At 51.5% G+C, this 24,598-nt stretch overlaps 1 protein-coding gene across 5 annotated transcripts in view; it reads right to left on the bottom strand.

Moving 5' to 3' along the window:
• The window catches only part of LOC119445669 (uncharacterized), a 286,202-nt gene that overhangs the window by 68,047 nt on the left and 193,557 nt on the right, over window positions 1–24,598 (bottom strand). For 3 of the 5 annotated variants that reach the window (XM_049663499.1, XM_037709951.2, XM_049663497.1), the window contains exons 3-4: window positions 22,976–23,070; window positions 2,508–2,578 (exon numbers count right to left, since the gene is read on the bottom strand). In XM_049663499.1, coding sequence (XP_049519456.1) covers window positions 2,508–2,578; window positions 22,976–23,070 — 166 coding nt within the window. Of the gene's footprint in view, window positions 1–2,507; window positions 2,579–4,617; window positions 4,640–22,975; window positions 23,071–24,598 lie in introns of those variants that run through there. The other 2 variants (XM_049663498.1, XM_049663500.1) reach the window with 2 other exon arrangements.

Genomic DNA, 24,598 nt, shown 5'->3' with positions numbered 1-24,598 from the left:
GCATGGGGACCGCGAAGCGCGACCAGGCGCCCCAGACCGCTTGCCGGGACAAGAAACGTCGGCTTCGAGTGACGGCGCTATTGCGCGGGGAACAAGGAGAGGAGAAGCGGCGGCGGAGGAGGTTGGAGACCAGAAGATGGGGTGGGCGCTAGAGCAAGCCCCAAGCTGGAGCTCAGCAGTTCTGTTCGGGCGCGAAGACCGGCTACAGACATCGTATACAGCAAGCATAGCATGTGGCGTATAGGGCTATGCGGGTCAGGTCTTTGTCGAGAGCGCGAATCGCGACAGACAGCTGGCAGATCGTTCGCTGTAGGGGCTCGCAGCACTCGAAACGAGGATTCAACAGGCTTGCTATACGGCGACCAGCCAAACGCACCTCTCACCGTGGGCTAGCATGTCGATCGAAAACTCCGCGACTACGGCGCGACACTGCCGCCGTCAACGCGACTCCTGGTGTGTTCTCAAAACGGTGCGAACGCTACGTCACTCAACGGGGTGCAAAATAACGGCGTTGATGTTTGGAAAATACGTGAAGTGCACGAAACAACGGCCTCTCTCACCTGAACTCAAACAATTAAAACAAGAGAAACAACTGGAAGAGCACCGTCGTCTAATACCTACAACAACTCCAACACTATGGCGGAACCAACTAAAACGACAGAGGGCTGTCTGTTGAGCAACGCGCCTGTTGGGCCTCATCTGGCGGTCTTCCAGATTTTTCTTTTATCTCTGAAAGTGGCCAAGCGCAGTAGCAATTCGCAGAATTACGCAGAATTATGCAACATTCAAACTGCAAGCGGCAACTGTGGAGTAAGATGCAACGGCATCTCGGACCACCTCGTCACAGAAACCTCAAGAGACTGAAGTGTGTGAAACGATTCGTATAGCGTTGACCTCGCATCTAAGCAAGTTATGCTAAAGCTCTTTAGAGCAGTTCTCTATACGCAAAGGTAGAAAAAGAAGACAACGCATTATCAGCTCCCGCTGCGATCTTACCGCAGCAATGTCACATTCGCGAAAATCGTCGCGCTATACCCTCGCAATTGGTTAGCTCGCATGAGGGCAGGCTGTGCGTTGTCGTCCAACGACGCGTTCCGTAGAACGTCTAGCGTGCAGATGAGAAGGCCGACTGCGCTCCTTGCGGAATTTTCCCAGGAAGGAGACGCCGGAAGAGCCGAGCTCAAAGCGAAAGTGCGCGAAATCTCCATGCGGTGAGAGAGAGAGAGAGAGAGAGAGAGAACAGGACAGGACAGATAGAAAAATAACGGCGCCGGGCTTTCGGGAAAGCTCGTCGTTTTCCCAGCAGACTCGGATGTCGCCGGTCCCGCGCGCCGGAAGCAGCGACACATGCGCGGCAAAAGACGAGAAAAGCAGCTGCGCGCCCGTCGCTTTGCCTGCGCGCGTTCCGCAAGAAAGCGGCAGAGAATTTAAGCGTATACACGGAGCAGCAATCGCGGCGCGCCCTGTCGATACTGCGATAACCAGTGCGGTACACTTTTGTAATCGCGAACGAGAGATGAAGATATCCAAGCTCGCAGAACCACACTTTTCGTACACGCATGCGCGAGTCGAGTGTACATACTTATTTCGCTTTGTACGGACGACTATATAGTGCTAGATGTGCGTATACGCATTAAGAAAAAAAAATAAAGTTGACAGTCACTTCAACGTGCGCTAAAGAATGATGAAGGCTGTGCGCGCTCACGAGACATTCATTAAGTTACTTGACACTCTCGTTCGTTCGCATGCGTTGTCACTTCCTATTACTTGTTTTCTCCCACCAGAGGTCGTGGTTACGAGTGCCTTAACTCTATTTGAATTAATTAACTGTGGCTTAATTAATTTCGCCTCAATTAACACCGATGGTCGTAGGTTCTACTCCCAAAGGTCGTGGGTTCGAGTGACTTAATTAACTGTGTCTTAATTAATCTCGCCGATGGTCGTATTTTAGATCATATATGATGGCACGATCAATTTTGGTGCCACTGAATTTTCCGGACGGTCAAATTTTCGAAGCGTGAGTTACCTACGGCTTTCGCCTTAATAAAGGGTCGTTGTGCCCATTTGTTGTAAGAAGTGTCCGTAAGCGCGCCGCTCTGCATCTCTGCAACCTCAGCGACAGTGCGTACGGTATACGTCAACGCTACTGCAGGGAACAGGTAGATCAGTGAAACCAAACTTGCCACTATCCTTTCATTCGCGCAGATCACTTCGAAGGCGGCCTTATACGGGCGTCTCGAAAATCAACACCATTGTTTACACTACAGTTCATCACGGTCCGGAAATCGAACGCGCGATAACCGCCTGACAGGGGCTGAGGCATTCAACTCGAAGCGTTAGAAATAGGCAACGTCAGCGCGAAACACGGACACAATTATTGCTCAGGTATTCGCCCCTCGCGAGCCACATATACAAGGGCTACCGACAGAATCCCGACTCGTTCGCTGCGGTATTTTGCTCCGGTTCGCGCAAAAAGAAAAAAATAATAATAAAGGCGATCGACTCACCATTTTGAGCGTGTCTTCACGCCGTAGCATGTACAGCATAGACTGCAGGTGCGCCCTGATGTCGCCGGCCACTGCAATACACGGGGGAGGGAAAGAAAAGGAAATGACGTCACTCTCAGGAAAAACGGCTCGCTCGAGCCATCGTGGGCGAATTACTACACTACAATGAAAATAAGACCACAGCGTTACAGCGCGAACACCGGAGAGAACGAAGCGATTTTGCATCAAATTCGGGAGCTGAATTTTTGCACACGCAGATCTGCTGACGGACACGAAAAATGCATAGAACCCTAGCCATACACAGCTTCGCTGTGTAACAACAGAAGAAAAAAAACAGACTACGGTAATACCGGTCATGCGAACATGACGGGAGCGCCTGAGCCTGTCTTGCAATTTGCTACACTCTTCGACTTTGTGAATGGCAACGTATCTTCAGCTATACCCCGTGGTTGTTGGTCACAGCAAATTCCAGTACTCACCAAGCCATCACTATAAGCCCTCCTGCATAATGAGCCGTTTAAAGGCCAACTGATCGAAATTTCATTTTCGCTGAATTGCTCATAAATGAGTAGTAGTATGTACTATAGGGAAGCAACCTCGGCAAAGGTAAGGGGCTGGTAATTGTCTACTTCTTTTTATTAGCAGCCTTTAATTAGCACCTGAGCCGACGACGCGTGCATCTGGTGGTTGGTCGATATAACGTACATCTAAGCACTTCGCCTCCATTCTTCGGCGCACCGCGGGCAGCACAATATCGGAGGACATGCCGAGGAGTCGCACGATCTGAATCATACGTCACTTCCGGTGAGCAATAATGGGGCGCTCTCCCCCCCCCCCCCCTTCCCCTTCCCCTCCCAGTATTGCTATCAAAAACGCCTGCTTTGCGAACCTTTCGTGACGCACCTGCTGTATTTCAAACGTAAAATTCTGCACAGAGATAGTGTATCTACAATATCTGAATTAAGGCTTTTTACGTGACACAAAATTTCGTTACAGTTGGCCTTTAAGGAAGCCACGTAACCAGAAACGGCTTTCAAAATTCCTCTGCAAGGTGCGGTTCTATAAAGCACATCGCCTGGGCAGCTAGATCATGAACGATTATAGAAGAAAAAAATTTATGCGCACTAATGACCAGCAGTGCTCACAACATGAAAACCAGCGCACGCTCCCGACATCATCGCAATTTCATCCTGTACCCCCCCGCCCCCTTACCTTTTTCTAACTCATTTTTCTGCAATTCCCACAACAACACTGAAGCAAAGCTATTATGCGCTGCGGGGAGAGTTTCAGGATTCAAGTGAAAACTGCAAGTCAAAACCTTTAACTTTTATCGAAAGCAGTAACATAAAAGTGCCTCGGTCGCCGATAATACGGTGACGGGCGCGCATAGCGCGGTTGTGGGCGAATGTTCAGGAGTAAGGAGCCCACTATGGTTCCGGCACGCCACCGGAACTTATCTATCCCCTTCAAGCGGCAATCAATTCTGCCCTTTGAAAATTTGGTTTAGCCACATTTTCCGTCTTTACAGAATCGTGAAAAGCGTATACTGATGCAGAACATATTAAGAATTTTTTTTTTCAGTTCTTCCGTGAAATTAGTCCTGTTAAGGGATTGTAGACTTCATGCGTACACTCTCTACATGAATGTCAGATATGGAAACAAAGTATTTCATGTCTAGCTAGCATACTTTGAAAGCACCTATCCAGACGCTTGAAAATATGCCCAATGTAAAATCTCGTACAAAAATATGAAAGAAGTGAAAGCCCACTACCTCACGACATACTGACACCGAGAGCAAACAGCCAATCGTCTACACCTTATAACTCGTTTTGCTGAAACACTTTACGCATACTATCTAAACTCGCAGCGCAGGTCCAATCAGAAGTGTTTCGACATGCACGCGACAAGTATTAAATACCATTATTTCCATCAGTGGCTTTCCTTTTGATGCGCTATCTTGGCGTCCACAATTTTGCGCCACGCGCCTCGAAGGGCTATTGGGGAGAGCGAAGAAAACAAAACCACAACCACCACCTGTATACGAAAAACCGTACCGGTATACACCAAGATCGATCGTTTTCCACATACTGTAGGAATTGATTGGACTCACGGACAGCACAGATTTCCTAAACCGTCTCTTCGATGACGAGCGCGCTCACTGAAACAAAGGAACTGCAACACACCACACTGCCGTGTGTATAGGAAAATAATGGAGGCTCTTTTGCGCCCAAGGGGACAAAGACCTGAAGACGGCGTAGTGGTACGAGGTAGAAAAAAAGAACTAAAGAACAAAATTTTAAAAGAAAGCAAGCTCCAGCCATACATCCTGCCGCAAAAAGTGACGCCAACACAATCGGGTCCTGAAGCCGCCAAATTTTACTGGCACCGATTCAAGGTGAAGCTCAGCGCAGCCGCCACAAGAGTGAAAAGGGCACGCAAGGGAAGAAGACACTGTTCTCCTCGTGCTGTTTTACGCTAAGTGCCATTACGCGCTAAAGTTAATGATACAGTGCGTGAATGCAGAGTTCTATCTTTCTGTTCTAGCTTTTCTTTTTCTTCTCTGCTGGTTGAAACGTGAGTTCAACGTTCGTATACAACACGCTCGCAATATGTGACCGATATGACGCTGCAGTCGTGTATGTGCACTGAGGAAGGACTAGTCGGCTGGCATTCGATCGCACCTAATCTCCAATGCACTCTCGTAGCTGACGTATTATCCTCCAATCCTTGTGCGGTACACTGTACGCCGTCGCTTGCGGATTTCCGCATAACTGATTTGTCATATTCAGCGTCCATGTGCTTCGAGTTATCGACTAATTACCTTATGGCTCATAATGCAATTTACAAATTCTAGGCGTGGAGTTCGCAAGGCGGATCCACCTGGAACGAATTCTCAGTCGATTAGGTATTTCAATTTTCTGTGCAAGTAATGTCCGCCTCTTCGGGTAGACCAGCTCATGGACCATAGAATTCTGCTATCTGTCACAGGCAACCTTTAAACATTTTTGAAAGTGTTCGCCGAAACACCCGGTATATAGCGGGTGTTCTGGTGGCGTCCACTTACTTCAGTTGCGGGAGGTGGTTCGTTCGAAACCCGCCGCCAGAAACCCAACCAGTAAAAACGGGTACAGACCTTACCCTGACCTGGCACGTGCCAGACTTTCCTTCATGGGGTGTTTGTCTGGGAGAGAGATGGGCTTCGTAAACACCGCTTTGAGCTCGTTATAGCTCACGTTTTGGACAATTACAACTTGAAAAGGTGGTACTCGAAAAGTGATACCGTAATCCCGTGGGGGAAAAGATCCGCCATTGATAATACCGCTCTCGGTACATTGTTTTCTGCGTCTTTAGCAAAATAAATTAGCAAGGCCAGATGCCCGAACCGCAATGTGTTTATTATGTCAAAAGAATCCCCACTGTAAAACACACACACAAGTGTTTTAGTAACGCGGCAAAGGGAAATCGCATACGCGCGCAGCCACATCGAGGCGCAGCTGCGCCCGCAAAGCACGAGCAAACGAGGGCGCCTTGCAACGCAAATGTGTTTTGGACTCAAACCAAACAGCCGCCTCCTGGCTCGGCGAGCTATCGTTACGCCAGAGTGACAGGTAAACAACGTTGCTGACGTCATGTTTCTTAGCGCGACGTTAATGAGGGGGCCGTTGCGAAGGGGTTCTTGGAAAAACGCCGCCAGAACACTGACTTCCAAGTTCGCGCATGCATATACACTGTGATCTCGGCATAGCGTGAACGAAATGGAGCGCTTGACGTAGCAATCTATTCCACGTCGTTAAGAAACAGAGGAAACTCATTGTCGCTTGACTTGTCAGGGTCGTAGCGGAGCACAAACGCAACTGGTATCAGAGTTATCAACTGTCCGTAATCTTGCGGACGGATATCTCGAACTTGTGACACCATATAGTAGTCAACGAGAAGAAAGGGAACCGAGGGGCCCGATTTTTATCAATCATACCATAAGAAGCCAACAAACAATGACACCAAGGACAACTAGGGGAAATTACTTGTACTCACTAATTGAATTAAAGAAATGAAACATTAACGAAAATGAATGAAAAAACAACTGGTCGCAGGTGGGGTACGGACCTACGCCTTCGCATTACGCGTGCGATGCTCTCACCACTGAGCTTCCGCGGCGCCATTTTCCCATCCACTTTCCGGGGTATGTATGTCTTACAACCAGACCTAACCCGGGAAGTGTTAGCCTGCGCCACCACTCACAAACCTAGAGTTACCCCGGGTTATCGCGCCCTGCAGTGGCTGATCGCAGCGATAACCAGCGTCCGAGCCAATGACAGAGGTCGGAAAGCATGGAACACGGCCCATAGTGCCATATATTCTTGTTCGGTCGCTTTCGGGGGATACTTTCGCATTGGCGTGACACGCAACTGCCGTCGCGACGCTTCGCTGGAGCGACCGGCATCCCGTCCGCCAGCTTGGCCAATCAGCGTGCACAGGAATCGGTATCTCCCGAAAGTGCTCGACCGAGAATACGTATACAGCCCCTGGGGCTTGACACACGTGGGCGAGGCGCGGCGGACACGCTGCGCTGGCTGCCGCGGTATTCTCGCGAGGTCCGCGTCTGCCAGGGTGCGCCGACCAGCGCCTTATAAAGCGGCCGGGGACCCCCACCTCACGGGTCCGAGAGAGGAGGGCGGGCGCACTATTTCGGTACGCAGCGCGGATCGAGGAGGAAGGCAGCAGCGGGCGCCCTTTTCGGGGCACAGGCCGTGAACACCGGGGTTCACCGTGGGAAGAACCACCGGGCCGAAACGCGCGCGACGACCACAAGCGGCCCAAGCACACCGACGAGCACTGGGTGCGTTTAAACTATGTGGAAGAGCGTGCGCGGGTAAGCGGCGGGCCGCGGCAAAAGCGAGTCACGAGGCGGTGGTCTTTCGCAATTCGGGCGGGCTATGCGCGCGGTTTTCCACGTTTGACATTCATTGCGTCAAGGAATGCCGATGCCAGCGAGCCATGCGGTTACGTAAGCGTTACGTTTTCGAAATAACTAGCGCGAGGAAAAAGAAAAGCATTTCCTCCTTCAGCCAACCCTGCAGAATGCGAACATACATGGATGGGGGGCGAAATGCAATAACGTCCACGTACCGTGCATAGGAGGTACATTAAAGATCCCTCTGGTGGTCGAAACTAATCCGGAATCCCCAACTATATGGCGTGCCTCAATCAAATGGTGGTTTTGGCACGTAAAGACCCCAGAATTATTTCAAGATATACGCGTATAATATCGAGCTCAGTATGAGCTACAATGCGAAAGCGCTTGGCAAAGCGGTCGGGCGTTGTAGCTGCCCATACTGAGCGCGATAGTACCTCAAGTGTCGAATGCGATGTCTATGTTGATTCACACGTTAGAAAGACGCAATTGCGACATTGCAGCTTCAGGTTTTTTCTTTATTTTTAGTACGAGTACACTTGCACCAAAGTGCTATCAATAACGGGACTTGCCTAGCGAGAGTTTCGAGAATATTTAGCGCTGCACAACGGGCCAGATAGGGCGAAATGTTATGAAATCGCCGACATCACACTGACGTCGTGGCCTTCACTTTCTTCCTCGTAATCGACATCTTACCGCAAGATTAAGGAAAATTGAGATTTGACAGAATGATTTAACCGACGAAGATTTTTTTTTCTTTTTTTTTGTGTGTCTCTTTAAGGTATCCGCTGTCAGAAAAGCTCGTACGCCTCCGCTAGTTGCGCTTCTGCATGAGCAGTGGCAACGTGCGCCGCTGTTCCCCTTGGCGACGACAACGCCCCTCATCGGGGGAGCCGCGAAGGTCACCATACGAGGGTGACCCGGGCATTTCTTCACATCCCACGCACATCTGAATACGGCACCGGCGAGCGGGTGTTAGGGAGCAGACCACCGAAGATGCTGCGCCATTGCGAAAGTTATTGTAGTAAATAAATAATAATAATAAAAAAACGTGCAAATGTGTGGCTCATCAAATGGTAACTGGAGGACTGTTTCTCATCATACCAGGACAAGGAGTTTCAATGCGTTTGTGGGTCTTTCATTAAGAGCAGGTAGCTCTTAAACGCAGATGTAACATTAAAGAGAGAGGGAAAAAAAACAATACCATAATTACTGGTCGACGAAGCCCAGGGGGCTGTTTCTTTAACGTCAATAGCGACGAGTGAGCAGGCACGCGCCACGAATGATGACGATAACGATCGTTGTGACATCTTTGAATTGGAGTGGCGATAAATAGTCATTGGCCTATATGTAAGTTGCTTACGCGTTATATCATGTCGCAATATAACATTCTGCCTATATCTCCTTTATTTCGTAAAGCTACCTAAGCCTATGACAAACTCATCCCCACCTCTTAACTGCTTTTTTTCCACCGATGCTTCATTCGCCCCTTGCTGATCTCCACTACTGACCGGTTAACGCTCCCGCTAACGAACTGTTAACGTTAAGAGCCCGAAAGTCGGTGCTCTTAACGCTCCCCCGTCAGCTTTGAACTTCAGCGCTATTGGTAGCTGGTCGTTCCCGACGATCCTAGCTGGGCGAATATCTCCGAATTACATTACGCTGTGCTGAGTCGACACATCCCTCATTCCGTTGCCAATGCGGATTTGCTCCTGTATGCTTTTGTCCCCAGGCAGCCGGATCGGATCCAAAATCCATTGCCCTTTGTGTTTCGTATAAGTTTATATTTCCCTGCAGATGTCTTGCTCGCCATCTTTGTAAAACTCCAAGGACTTTTTTAGCTATCGTCCGCTGCATCTAACTTACCGTCTTTGTTTTCCCTATTGTTTCATTTTTTGTTGACTCCTGGTTGCCTGCTTGTATTACCAATTATCCTGTACTTGGCTGCCAGCTTTCTTTACTTTTTCCTCCGCTCCGTGTACACGTATTCGAACTGGAGCGCAAGGAGCGACATCTCGGGTAAATGTGTTCACGCGTATACAACTGATTCTGAACGTTCTTGCACCGCACGACTCACCTTCGCGTAAAGATGCCTATGGAAGTTTGCTTATCACGGTAACGTTTTCCTGCCAAGGCATTTTCCAGGAAATTATAAGATTACCACAGAAACTCATGGCATAAGAGCGTCATGTAAGCGTTGTTAGAAGACACCTTGGCGAGACGTCGACACCACGAGCGACGGCAAGCCTATAGCCCTTTTCATCTGGAGAGGAGGAAAGGGCGCTCCGCTAGCCGGAGCGGCGCTACTTGCATGTTCTGCCCTCGCATGCTGCAGCCGAGAAATTTACGTGATGTCAGTTTATGCAAGGTAATCGCGGGGAACCACTGTGTAGCCTTTGGATGCGCAAATAAGTACAGTAGGCGGAAAACTTTTCTTGGCTGCGCATACATCATAAGCCATGGTGTGTGTACGTGTTGTGAACTATTTTAGCTGCATATCATTTACCACTTCGCGAAGAGCAGCGGCGTCTATGTATTTCCAGTGTGGAAAATCTTTTCGCTATCTGATCGCTTGGCGTGGGAACTGAAACATCAGAAGTCTGTAAAACGTCGTGCAGTTTCTACGTAGCGTAAGCTCCTACGAAGAAAGTACTGGGCAAAGTGGGCCAGGTCCCGGAGATAGTGCAGTCTAACAGGGCGCCTCAAAGCGCCAGCCGTCACAAGGAAAGAAGACGACACAGTGGCACGGGGTGCACGCGCCCAGTGTTTCAAAGAGCTGGCTGGCTTACGGTGTGCTGTTATCACTAAACAAAACTATTTTATTCGTTGGCGGGCCGTGTCCGACAAATGAGGCAGTCGCACAATGTATCTACAGATAAGTTGAACGCATGTCGTAGTAAACAGCACAACTTCTTCCACATCATAACGGTACCCATGCTGTTAGGATGGTCTCGTATGCATTGCTGCTAAGTTCCACAGCTTAGAATTACAGGCAGAATGTTGCAGAAAGGCTACATGGATTCGATCCCGCGATCTCGTGCTCAGCAGCGCAACGCCTTAGCTGACTAAGCCACCGCGGCGGGTGCAGTAAGGGTACATTCGTGTAGCAAATATTTAGATACACAACCCATCTCCGAAACTGATTGTAGGCTCAAACACGCGCGCACACATCACGTTGGGTGCTCCGTCCGCTCTATCGGCAGTTGAAAAAGAGGGGAAAAAAAAAAAAAGATCGCGGTAATGCTCTCACTTGCGTACCGTGACGATCAACGCATACGTCGCATAATTTAGCATGCCGTGTTGTCTACCGTAAACGGTTGGCCGGCGGGTTATCGAGCTGCGTTCCTAATAAGCGCACTGTGCATGGCGGTGAGCGGCGCTTACGTCGTCGTCCCTGCGCGCCGGGCGCAACGGTGGCCGCGGGGTTGCCGGCCAGCGGGACGGGCGAGCGAGCGGCGCACCACCGAGCGCCGCTGCCCGGGTTCTTGCGGCGGAGCACGCACGACGACCAGGCCAGCTCGTACTGGGAGCAGGAGGGGACCGCCGCCACCAGCGGGCCACCGCCGCCATCCGACTGCTGCTGCTGCTGCTGCCGCCGGGGCGGGTCGCCGCCCGCCCGGCCCCTTCCGGGCTTCATCGCCGCTTGGAGTCGCGTCAGCGAGGCGATGACCATACCGATTGGACCAAGGCTCGGCCCCTGCTACAACCAGAGGACGCCGGACACATGGCCGCCGCGTCCGCTTGCACTTGGGCTGACACTTCGTCTTCCTTCCACAACCCGGCACCCATCTTGCGACCCAAATGTCCTCCTCTTGCATCACCAAACAAACATTTTAAAATGCGGCCGAACCCACCTCAAGACACACGTAGACTAGTTGGTCTGTCGGTTCGGAGTGTGACAGGCGTTCGAGGTAGACGTGCGCTCGGCTGTGGTGCCGCCTTGCCTGTGTGGCAATGGAACTCTGCGAGAATAAGCCTCAAACGTTTTTAATGCGTTAGCATTCTTAGGCTACATCCCGCACTTTCCGGACTTGATCTGTTTGTATCTAACCGTTTTCCCGCCTACCACGGTCACTGGGTTCACGGTCGAATGGTTGGTGCATCGGTCTGCTGTGTCTAGGCAACAGAGTTCGAAACCAACCGCCGGACCAACTTGGCCGAACCTCTCTTTAAAGTCGACATCGGTCACAGCAGATGCGCAACTGGGTATCTATACCACTACTGTTCAATGAAACTCTGACGCCGACTTGGAGCTAGCACAGGGTATCTGTGCTAGCTCTATAGGTGTGTGCCGCTCTACAATGAGGAAAAAGATACTTTAAATTTCTTCAATGCCGGGCGGAATCGAGCCCACGTCACAAGGGTTCCCTCGAGGACAGCAACCCGACGCTTTAGCAGGCTGCGCCACAAAGGCACTGCGCGCGTGTGCCGCTTTTCGATGAACGTTGTCCCCGCGAACGCTTTAGGGCGCCGCGCCACGAATGTACTGGGCACGGGGGCGCTCTTCAACTTGGGTCACGTGCTCATGAGTGTGCATCAGGCGAAGGAACAATTCTCAACATTCGCCCCAACCGGCGCGCCATGCATTTCGGAGGCCACGCGCCGGCTTCGTCACGCTTCCGCTAGACGGCGCACAGTGTTTTCTTTAGGGAAGCGCGAAAGAAGAGCCTCGCTGCAGTACACGCGTCATAAATGACTCGTTTCGACGGTGGCAATACGTTGTGTCGCTATATTCATTCAACGCTAAACGCGTTACCGTCGACAGCTATCGTGAGATGGGCTCCGCGGATATTTTTTTCCCCTACTACGCCTTGACTTGTACCTGCGAACGAACACAACAGTTGGTTGTTATTGAGTGAAATGGCGCAACCCACTTAGGGGAATCGGCCAAATACTGGGTTCTGGAAAGGGTCAGGCGAAGGGGGAGTTTCTTGAGTACTACGCGACGAAAGTAAATAACGTTAAATATAGAAATCGAAGTTACGTTATACAGATAGCAATTGAAAATTGCAACAAAAATTAACTGCAAATAAATGCGTTAAGGCAAATAAAAGTGGTTTCCTGGCAGTGCGAGAGAGGATACTCTGTGTCTGCCTGATCTCGTTCGATGACGTCAAAGAGATGCCCCGGGAGAGTGCAAACTTAAAACGAACCGTGATGATCCTTGAAAAGCGCAATTAGGATCGCACATGTCGGAAACATACTTCGGCAAAAATTTCTTATTACTTCCCAAAATCTGCGTCAACTGCGACACTCAGCAGGCGCTGTCTGCTTTCTTGTTTTGTTTCCCAGGTCACTAAGGTGGTAGATTCTGTGAAAAAAATCTTGCGCTTCGAGCGCAAGTAGTGCATGTGCAATTTTATCTGTCACCACGGGAAGAGTCGCTTACAAAGGCTTGGATACAGAGGACCACGCTTCAGACCATGTCCGGACCAACTTCGCGAAATCGCTTGAATGGAAAGGAGCAAGCTTTCAGTGCTTTAGAAGCGCTCATCAAAATAACGACAAAAGCCCGCGGCCGTGAAACTTGCCCACGTGTGAGCGATAATTTACAACGAGCACAACGAGCCACTATGACCCTGCATGTTTGAACAGAGTCTGGCAACGTCTATAGACTATATGAATAGCCCGTTATTTTCTGTTCTGGTCAATGACTTCGTCTTTGACGTCCATAAGTCCGTACGCGTACGTGCCGCAGCTGTACGTGCTGTCCTTATACGTTTAGATTCCGTAGGGCCGACGCTGCTTGTAGGCGGAAATCAAAATGCGGCAAGGCGGCAGCTAGGAAACAGCAGTTTTTCCTCAATCCACGCGTTCAGTCATTAAATAACACTAGATCTATCCTCTAGCTAAATATTATCTCTAAATTTGACAGTAGAACACATCAAGTCACCCCTCTATCCTTCGCTTATGGTCCTCAGCCTATCTTGCCAAACCCCGATTGCGAAATCCCGTCCACGGAATGTAGCCGCGCAACTCAATTAAACCGGTTATCTCAGAGTACATTCTTATCCGTGCCTTTATAGACAGTCAAACATCAGACCTCCTGAACTGCGCGGCAGTAACAGCGTGGAAGTATAGACACCGAGATAAGCCGAACTCATTGCTGCCCTCGATCGTAGGCGTTGACTGAAGTCTGTGGTGTTATGGCACACGGGCAACACAGGGCGCCAAAATTATAATATATGGAGAGAGAAGAAGGAAGAACGGGCAGAGATGTAAACTAGACTTTGTCCAGTTTGCAACATCCTACGGGGAGGGGGATACGCCTGCGAAAAACTTTGTATTTATGAATGGGTGGCTGTTAACGAAGACCTAGAGATCCATTCGTCGATAGAACTTAAATATAACTGGAAACAAAAGGAAACTTTTTTTTTTCCTAGCCTATGTCCACGCGACATTGCTGCTCGTAAATTATTGACACATACCTTCTAACCCAACGAGCTTTTTTCGTTCTGCAAGGTAACCGAAACGATTGGTTGCATTTCCTGAAACAAGTGAATTTGCTGCCGATTTTCTTTTCAATGTATCCTTGTAATTCGACCAATGCAGTATGGTGTTTGCATGAATACGCTTTTCTTATTTCCCTGCTTCTGTCATTTCTTTTTCTCTATTTTGGTGCCTCCGCGTTTCGTTGCAGGAACGCTTCCACTGTGGTGGGAAATTTCATCCTGCAATCTCGCTGTTTACTCGTTTAACTTAATCGTTTTTCTTTTGTTTCTCTCTCCCTTTCTATCGTTGGTTCTACGAGGGGGGGGGGGGGGGGGTTAAATTTTTTACTGTTTATATACACGAACATGACACTTCAGTTAACGTTTTTTTAAGTTTATTTATTTATTTCTATTCAAAAGTTTCATAGGTTCAGTTGGAATAGAATACACCTACGTTCTCTTCGCTGATAAAGGCAAGAGAAAGAGAGAAAACAATTTTATTGTGAGAAATGCCGGGTGAGCTATGTCTCTGGCCTACTACACTGGGCAAAGGAAAGCGATAAAGAAACTGGAAAGTGAGTGCGACCTCAGATTCGCCTACCCTCACGTCGCCAGAATCTTGTGAGACCGCCTACCGAGGGTAACTGCCAGTGTTCCTGAGGCCATAATCATCACCATCATCATCGAAACAACTAACAAAACTGAAAACAAAGATCCCGCTCCATCTTCCGCTGGCCGCCGTGTGCCACGCGCCTGCCCCAGTCCGTGACAGCCACGCGCATCGAGCAGCCAGCCGAGACAGAAGCAAGCCATGGGCGAGCCGAACAAGACTAGCGGTTTCGGGCCCGCTGCGCACAACCGCGGCGACGCCTGGAGCTCCCGAGTGGCCTCGCCACCGCCACCGCCGCCATCGCTGTCAATGTCGACGCAGCTGCAGCATTCGCGTAGGGACTGCCAATCCCCGTCGGAGTACTCCGTGTCGGCCGAGGAGTGCGCGTTGATCGACCGGCCGCAGGACGCCAGCGCGACCGAGGAGTACAGCGAAGGCCAATGGCTCAAGTGCGACTCGACCGAGCTGAAGCTGCGCCGGCAGATGGCCGCGCAGCAGAAGCAGCAGCAGCAGCAGCAGCCACCGCCATCCCAGCAGCCGCGGCCCGCCGACGCGGCCGAACCACTGCCGCCGGCGGCGGCAGCTATGCGGCCCGCAGTCCCCTGGTACTGCGAGCGTGGCTCCACCATCGAGTACCTCGTCTCGTCTCTCAGCAGCAGCACCGAAGAGAAGCCGAGCCTGCGGTCGGTCGACGAGTCGTCGCCAACGGCGAAGGCGCCAAAGAGCAAATTCGTTCCGGCCCCGCCGCCGCCGACGACGCTGCGATTGTCGCTGATCGCGGGCGGCAGCGCAAAGCAGGGAGGCGACAAGCCGCAGGGGAACCTGTACCGCGGCACCGAGGACTCGCACCTGCCTTACTGGACGACGAACGCCGAGTGCGCCGGTACGATACCAGAGTGCCCGCTGAAGCACGACCCGATGCCCGCGCAGCTGCAGGTTTACGACACGGAGAGCGCGCGCGAGAACAGCTCCCGCGAAAGCAGCGCGGGCATCGGCGGCGACGACCTCGAAACCGCCGCAGAAGGCAGCACCAGCAAAGGCACTGGCGACGACGGCAGCACCGACCACCACGCCGAGCCCGGAGCTGGAAAGCACGGCACCGCCAGCCGGCGGTCCCATCAGGAGGAGTTCGCGGCCGAATCTCTACGTGCAAAGCCTGCCGCTGAAGACGCCGCTGCGACACGGTCGGCAGCAGAGCCACTCGCGACGAAACCGGCTGCTCCAAAAACAACGGCAACCTCGGCCAAACCTCCCGCAACCGAACTTCCAGCAACAGAACCTTCAGCGACAAAACCTTCTCACACAAACCTTGCAGCGCCAAGGTCTCATGCCACTGTAGACGCTGTAGGCACCACACCCACCCTTACGGTCGCTCAGGCAGTCGCCGGCCCAGCCAAGGAGACCATGGAACGCCAAGCTCTGGCGGCTATAACGTCGCCGCCCTTCGACTGTCTCGTCGCCTTCCGAGAAACGTACGCAAACTACTATGAAACTGCAGAGAGCCCAGCTACCGACGAATGAGATGCCACAGGACGGTGGTATCGGCCGCGAGAAAGCAGGCGCCGCTCCGAAAACGGGAGACCAGCCGCGTTCGTGTTACGTCAACAAGCCGGAGTACCACCACTACGTGACCGCGGTACTGCAGAGGATACCGATGAGGCTGCTGCTCTTGGACCTGGCTCTCGCCTTTCTGTTCGTCATCTTTTCGCACATGAGAATCCTCAGCCTGCGAGAGACGGCGAGGTCGGCGAACACCACGCCAGAGTCCCCGGCTTTCGTTTACGAGCGGCCCGTGTGTCGAGACCCCGCAGTGCGGCTCCGCCGGGCTCAACCTCTTCTACACGCTGAACGAGTCCGCGGACGCGTGCCGCAGCATCTTCGACATGGTCTGTCACCCGTGGGTGCACGAGCCGCCGTCCAAGTACCACAGGGTGCTCGTGGGAAGCGAGCGACTCGTCACGGCCGACGTGCTCCGAGAAGTCGGCAACTTCTTGGAAAGCCAGCTGAGCCAAGCGTGGCCTTCTACCAGCCGTGGCAAACTGGCGCTGCTATATGCGAGCTGCCGAGACGACGAAAGCCGCGACAGCGCCGGGCTGGAGTACTTCCGAAGTCTCCTTCGACGCTACGAAGTTGACCGGTGGCCGTTTCTCGAAGGGCACGCAGCCTTAAGGAGGCCACAAAGAGCTCTCGAGCTCTTCACGCGCGACACGGGAGCGGAACCCTACTTTAGCCTGCGGTTACGCAAGTCGGGAGACACGTTCCTCTTTACCGTGGGCTGTCCGCTGCTCGGCCTGCCACCGCTGAGCTTTATCGAGAAAACGGCTGACGTCGGAGTGTACTTAGACTATATCGGATCCGTGCTAAAAGAAGTCGCGGGCTTCTATACGAACCGAAGCGATGTGCCGACCAATGTAGTAGCCTTCGAAACGAGCCTGGCAAGAGCGCACGTGCAGTCTTGCAATGACGAAGGCGGGGCCTATAAACGCAAGACGCTGAGGGACCTGGCCGGCAGCAAGTGGAACTGGGAGCGGTTCCTGGACGAGGTGACCCAAGGAGCTGCCAGGAAGTACCGCCACCTCCAGTCGGCGTCCTGGGAGTACGCCTCCAACGTCACGGCCATCATCGTTGGCGACAGCGTGCCGGCAGCCAACTACTTCGGTTGGAAAGTGGTGAGCCGTCTCGCTCCGTACACGACCACGTCCATGGCGAACGCGTACAAGCAATTCCTCGAGGCGACCGGCCTGGAGACGCATCAGCAGTCGAGGCACTGCCTCACGCAGGTCAACCAGGTGCTGCCGTTCGCCATGGGCCGCGTGTACGCACTCAAGAGCCCCAGGACGTCGACAAACTACGAGGCGTACCGAGTGGCCTACCACGTCGCCAGGAGCCTGGACATCTACATCGTCAAGGACCACAGGCCGCTGGCTCCAGAGATCGAGAGCGTGTACCGCAAGCTGCGCTCCACCATGGACCTGACCCTCGGCTACCCCGAGTGGGCGGCGGACGAAGCCCGCGTGGACGCGTACTACGAGCCGGTGCGGATCGGCAACTCGTACCTCGAGTCTCACGTGAGCGCCGCCTAGGGTGACCTACCACCGCAGCTTCGACCCGGCGCGCAGCATGTGGGGCCGCGAGCGGCTCATGTTTCCGGAAGACCCCGAACGCTGGACGCTCGATCCCGCCTGGCTGTCTATTTACGACATCCAGGACAACCGCTTCTACGTCCTGCCGGCCGTCCTCCAGCCGCCCTACTATGTCGAGGGTACGGCACCTTCCCTCAACTACGGAGGCTTCGGCTTCCTGCTGGCCACGGCTGTGCTCACCGAACTGTTCTCCCACAACGCGGAGCAGGCGGCCGCGACGTCTGCCGACGCCAAGTTCCTGGCACGGTCGCTGCGCACTGTGCGCGCTCGTCTCGTCGAAGCGGTGGCACGCTGGGGAGGAGGGGGAGCGCACAACGGCTCCAGGAAAGACTCCCTAGCCGCGAGGGTGGCGTACCTGTCGTACCACATGCACGCCGACTTTCGCGACGACCCAACCGTGCAAGGGCTGGAGACGGTAGCGCCGGACCAGCTCTTCTTTATCGGCGTAGCCCGCACTCTGTGCACTCTAGCCCGCAGCCGCCACTACGCGCGCGTTGTGGGTCAGCGAAGCTTGGTGGACGCGCTGACTGCGATTGACGACGCCCTGCTGCCGCTTCCAGAGTACCGGGACGCGTTCAATTGCAACGTTTCTCATATGCATCGATCAATTGCCAAATAGCATTTCTTCCTCGATAAAACTATTTGAATACATTTTTTGTTGCATTATCGCTAAAGTCCGGCCATATCCGGATCTATGCTATATGTATGCACATTCGCACGACCATCACAAGGATTGAAGCGAGCATGTTGAGTCGTCATGAACACTGCAATAATATACCCCGAGTTTTATACGTTTTTGTAATTACAATATTACGGCGAGCGTATCCAGTTAATCTAGAGTCGCGTCTTGCTCGTATCGTCTCGTACTGTCGTATCGTCATTACCTGTTCAATAAAACTCGCTTGTTGCAATCAAGATTTCGGCGACTATGAAAGTTCTGAGGTTTTGCGCGCCAAAACCACGTTCCGATTATAAGGCACTACGTTCCGCGCCAGTCGAAATTCGGCCCCAGCGGCCGGAATCGAATCGGCGAGCTCGAGCTCGGCAGCGCAAGCGCCATAGCTATAAGGCTACCGCAGCCGGTATTTCGGCGACTGACATTTTACCACAATGGCGAGCTACCCCGACCACACGCGTTTTAAACAAGCTCGGTTGCAAGGACTACTACAAAATCTAGTCTCCTGTCATCACAGTTGCCGTGTCCTGTCATCATGCAGACGCCATTATGCGGCCAATATTCTGTTGCGACAATGCAACAATGTTTAGCTCACACTCGGCTCCTTGTGTTCGCAGTTCCTCGCCTGACAAGACCAGTAAAGCCAACAGTGCTTAGTGATCCTATTGACAGCGGTGAAACGAAGGCTTCAGAGCTTCAGAAAGTACAGAGGGCAACAGACAAACCTTCAAGAGCGACCAGGCAAGAATTATCAACAAAGCCGACAGTTAGGCACACGCTGACTGCGCGCAGTTGACGTCACAGAAGGCCACGGAAATAAATACGTTTGAACAGCAGCTACAACAAAGTCAGTTCGTAATTAGTTTATTAAATGTCACTGCCAACGGTACTAGAGTAAATAATCTGGATTAGGGTAATAGTGTGAATGGTGTTATTGAAATTTAGGATGGTGAGGTTATCATATGAGGAAATTGCGAAATATTTTCGAATGTCACATATTTACATACGAGCACGCAAATGTCTTTTTGCTCTCTTTGTATTCGTCATTGGCTGAATATATAGTGACGCAAGTGGATACGGGCACAACAGAGCTCACGGCAGCGAAACTCTCTAGTCCCATCTGTCTCTCTCTCTCGAATATTGCAATTGTGCCCGTGCCCCTGTAAAGCTGTCTTTCCTGCTCGGCAACTGAGCTATGCGACGTAGCCAACGTTCGGCGAGAAATGCCGACGACAGGTCGTCGCAATGGTGACGTGATCGAGTTCCTTGAGCATCAAAATTTAATACCATCTGTATTTTCACTTTTTTTCTAGCTTATGGCCGTTCTTGGGCTCAAGAAGAGAATAGACAGTTTTAGAAATAGGGGACGCTTTTTGCCAGGACTGCAAAAGAACACAGAGTGGTACAAAGCAGTTCTGGCACTCAAAATTTACCAGCGCACAATTTTTTTCTGCGCAACCAAGACCGAGTAATGAGTCAGAAGTGGCCGCACGGTACGTCTTGGGGAAAGGAAGGGGGGAGAGGGGGGGAGGAGGCAGCCCGTGACCACCAGTGCTCTTTGGATCATCCAGTGCGGGAGCGAGAAGTTGAGAACTACACAAACAACATCCTAAGAGACAACCTTCGTTCTGATTAGAGTTACACGCGTTGGCTTATGATTCGTGAACGACAAGTTCTAGTACTGCCATTTTGTTTAGTGACGGTGACGAACCAGACAGTGACAGAACTGTGACTCACGAATCAATAGCTTTATTGGGAGAACTTGTGCCGAGAAAAACAAGAGCACAACGACAGCGTCGAGCACAGTCGCCGGTCATCGAAATCCGACCTTGCAGGTCAAGTCCGGACGTCCGCTATTTATAAATGTGTCAAAGCACATTTTCAAATAAGTGCTCGTCCACGCACACAACCGAGAACGCGCAAGAAAGTTCGCGTCAAGCGCGCAATTTCATTAGGGAAGATTCATTCGGTACAAAATTCACGAGAATATTTTAAGAATTTTTAGACGCGGTACTCGCGTCTTGAGCCGAGCGACAGATAGATAACGGTGACAATTCCGCTGAGAAATGGTCCCCATCGAAAAGCGAAAAGTTGTAGAGTGGTACTCGGCAGCTTAATTCGTTCCGTGACTCTGGTCGTGAACCGATTCAGTCGAGGACAGTGAAGCAGACATTCAAAAAGAAAAACAATGTAAATTTGGTTAATGCGTTCAGACTCTAAGGATTTAAAGGAAAACTATTCCAATGCAATATCAAAAGAAGTTTACTGTTCAGTACAACAAAGTGCAGTACAGTAAAAAGATCGTATAACGACACGTAACACACACACTCGTGGTCGGAGAAAAAGAAAGGTGGGTAGCCTATGTGGCAGGCGATCAAATAAGAACAACGTCGACGAACATAAAAAAAGTTGCAGTGGCTTAGCTCGGCTATGCCAGGATATACGTAGCGTTAGCAAAGGTTCAGCTTATTATTCTTAGCTTTCCTGGTTGTCTCCTACGCTCAACCGCTAATTGCCAGGCAACTATTTCGGGATCCGATGAGTCAAGCTTCTTCGTTCTTCTGCGCTGTTGAGCAGCATTTGCGCTCTCCTTCTCCATGGCTATACCACACTGGCAAACGCCAGTCAGAAGCGCAGCGGCTCCAGCGCAGTGTCAGACGGCGACTGCACAGCGAGCGCGCGCCGGCGCCAGTGCGTCTACCACGGCTACGACGTCACTCCTCTGGAATGCGCAGACCGGCGGCGGTGAGTCGCGCGCGGCGGCGGCGGAGTGCGCGAGAGGTGCCGGCTCCGGTGGCTCCGGTGCGCAAGCCGTGTGACATCACTGATCCTTGCGCATGCGCAGCACGGCTCTTGATGTGCCGCGCGAAACGGGCTTGGCTAGGCCAGTGTAGCTAACGCTACAAAATCTGTTCAATGTGATTTGTTTTCTTCTGCTCAGCACAACCATCCTAAAACGAAAAATCACGTTGTCGTTAATTCGGTTCAGGATCAGTTGCAGTGATGTTGGGGTGGTGGTCCTCAACGAAGACCTGGCATTCAATCAATTTTCCCAAAATAGATTTCATGGCACAACCGATAGCCTCCCAGTCGACCTCTTCATCAGTAGAAAGTTCCTCGATAAGGGCCTTCTGTTGCTCAGCGTGAATTTCAGCAAGTTGTTCTGTGGTCAGCTCTCTTATATGGTCTTCAAGAAGTTCATCCCTGTTTCTATGATCAAGGCCCAGACCCATACTTATACACATGGGCACAATCGCTTCAACTACCTAAGCCTCACATTCTTCAATGTCACGCTGAGTGACACAACTGTCACATTCGTTCTTCAAAACTTCGTAGTAATATTCTTCTTGAACTGACACATGCTCTGGGAATGTGCCGGCAACAACGGTACTGAAACCGCCGCCGTTCGCGACGCGCCCATAACGGCGGGCGTTAATAGATTAAAGGAAGCCTCGAGCTCGCTCATTCCCGCCGTTGCCCCGCCTGCTGGGGCCGCCGGGGACCTTCTCCGTCGGCGTCGCCGCCTCTGGGAGGCGGCCCTGAAAAGTTCGGATCTGGAAGACCTCAGCTCTGGGCCGTCCGGCAAGCCGAAGATATGCCGCCCGAGTCCAAGGACTTCGATCCGACACCTGAGGCCGGCACTTTACATAAAGTTTATTTCTTCTTCTTCTTCTTGAACTGATGTATCAGTTCACAACTTGTACTTCAAACCTAAATATCAACCTTAAAGCAATATTCATTATAAATAAAGTTGCTTTTATTTAACGATAAGTGGTGCCATCCGAGCGTCACAAGAGCTATATACGTCCATGAACTCTATAACGCCGTTCGTGACCGGAGGGGGAGTTCTTGAACCGAGGTAAAATTTTGCGAACGCCGCTGTTCGTGAACAGAAACGAGTTATACCGCTGTACTATGAGCCCAAATTCAAGCGCAAGAAAGTCAAATGTGACTAGAGGGCGCAGTCGCGTCTTAGCCTGCATTTGTAACAGTAGCTTTCATCAGTATCCGCAATGCGCATACGGGTCCACATAGTGCTTAAAAACTGAACGACTGCCCATAGCACTCCTTTGTGCTTAGAAGGAACAAGAGTTCCGATCAAATCTTTTCGGGTTCGCGTTTCAATTAATGCCGATGATATAAGCGCGATAACATAAAGTCACTGTTGCAATTTTTTACGCAAGGCGGGAACAGCGGCCTTTCCTGCGCATGCCGCCTGGCAACCTGTATAACTTTTGTTTGTAAATTACAACGTTAAATTAAACTAAATCCCGGGGTTTTACCGGTCAAGAAGTGATTATGAGGCACGTCGTAATGGGAGACGCCTGCTCAATTTTGGTCTTCCGGGGCACTTTAACGTGCACCTAAAGCACGTTTGTTGTGTATTTCGCCCCCACCAAAATGAAGCAGCCGCGGCCAGGTTTAAATCCACGATCTCGAACCCAAGATCGCAACGCCATAGGGACTCGGCTAACGCGACGGATAAAAAATTACAACATGCCTTACCTTACACAACGTTAATTTTATAAAGTACGGTGAATTTAACATAAGCAATCCATCGATCAGTGATCGTCACATCGATACTGACGTCCCAATTGAGGACTGATGAGCCTGTGACAAAACATGGACGGCCCCGTGTTTTCCTGAACCACGCGGTTCCCATGCACAACGAAAAAAGAGGTGGCCGCGTACTCACCGACGTTGTTGTTGGAGCAGCGGTAGACGTGCATGGACTCGTCATGGGGAAGCACCAGTGCCGTTCCCTTGACTGCAAAGTAGGTCTCGCTGATGCTGCACAAAGAAACAGAGCGCACATTAAACGAAGGACTCGAACCATCGCGATTCAAAGGCCGAGGGCTAATATGTAAAGTCATCATCAACCGTAATCAGTGTCGAAACACGCCAGTCAGCGCCAGAGCTTTGCGCACTTCCGCAGAGCTCATTCGGGTATAAATGTGCAGAAATTCTGCAAAGCATATAGCGTAAAGCCCTTTTCACGTACTGCGAACTGTTTGCGATTCCGTCCTGCGCAGCGGCCGCGGCAGAATTCACACTTTCGCAGTATGGCAGGATGGGAGCAGGGTGCCATGCACATGTGGTCGTGTCGGTAAGAACTTGCGCTCGCTGATATAGGAAGTGATAATCGCGACGGTGGCGGACGCTGGAACTCGGGAACACATGACACGAACTATTCGCCGTAGGGCTACGACGCCGTTGGTCCGCATTGTTAAAGCCAAGCTTTCTTGGCGATCCTTCCCAGAATTTCCTAACCGTGACTGGGAGCTGATGCCATGACGAATAGTTGACACGCAGGACAGCTCTACCATATTTACTACCCTCACCGATATACTTGTTTTATACGCAATTACTCGGTGATAAAAGAAATGAGACCTAAATATCCTCGCTGCAACAAATACACGTCACCAAGAGCACAATTCCTTTAATAAATCAAACCTTTTTACGCCTGTACGTTTGCGAGTTTACTGTTGTACTATCTCCGGGATTATCAGCCCGCTCTAGTCGGCACGCCCACCCTGAATACAGTGGGCCTTTCCGATTATCCGTCTCTGACAGTCCCGGACTGCATACGCAACGCTCACTGGCTGAAAGCACCGTCTCGGGCAGTCCGGCACTGTCAGGAACGCATAATCGAAGAGGCCCAGTGTGATAGCAAATGGGACCAATTCCGGAGACATTATATAACGCGCGGTCACGTGGTGAGGGTCGCCGCTATACATGCCGTATTCACTGGCAGGCAGGTAATCGCTACAGTGCAAAATATAATCAGTTGCATGGCATTTACTTTACCACATCACGAAGGCTTCTCTCCACATATTCCAAGATGTGCATTCGATGTGCATAATCTTATTGTAATTATTATTATAAAAGAAACAGGAAGTTAGACCACACGAGCTATATATATGGGCACGAACAGCACGAAGGTATAGACATCGCTGATTAGAAGAACACGAAGGAAGATCTCCATATGCCGAAAGCGGATTTGGAGGACGACTCGGCTGCGCCACACCTTTCGCGGCGTGTGCGTTGCCACACGCAAGGAGGAAGGAAGCCCCTTCTGGCATTGCGGGCCACAAGGGCACCGCTTTTTCGCGAGACGCTGGCCGTGCCGACCCGACGCGCGCCTTCCGCCGCGCCGGTGATTGCCGCGAAACACACACCGCCTGCTGCTGCATAATACATTCATGCACAACCACGCCGGGCGGCGGAAGCGATCAACTTGACTCGGCATGCAAAAATGTATACGGGGAAAGACAGAGCGAGCTTCGTTAACAAACTTGACGGCCTCCACGGCAAGAAG

Source organism: Dermacentor silvarum, chromosome 3 (assembly GCF_013339745.2).
Source record: "Dermacentor silvarum isolate Dsil-2018 chromosome 3, BIME_Dsil_1.4, whole genome shotgun sequence".
In the NCBI taxonomy this organism is placed as follows: domain Eukaryota; kingdom Metazoa; phylum Arthropoda; class Arachnida; order Ixodida; family Ixodidae; genus Dermacentor; species Dermacentor silvarum.
Note: the sequence above shows the minus strand (reverse complement) of the source record. Positions and strands in the feature narration are given on the sequence as shown.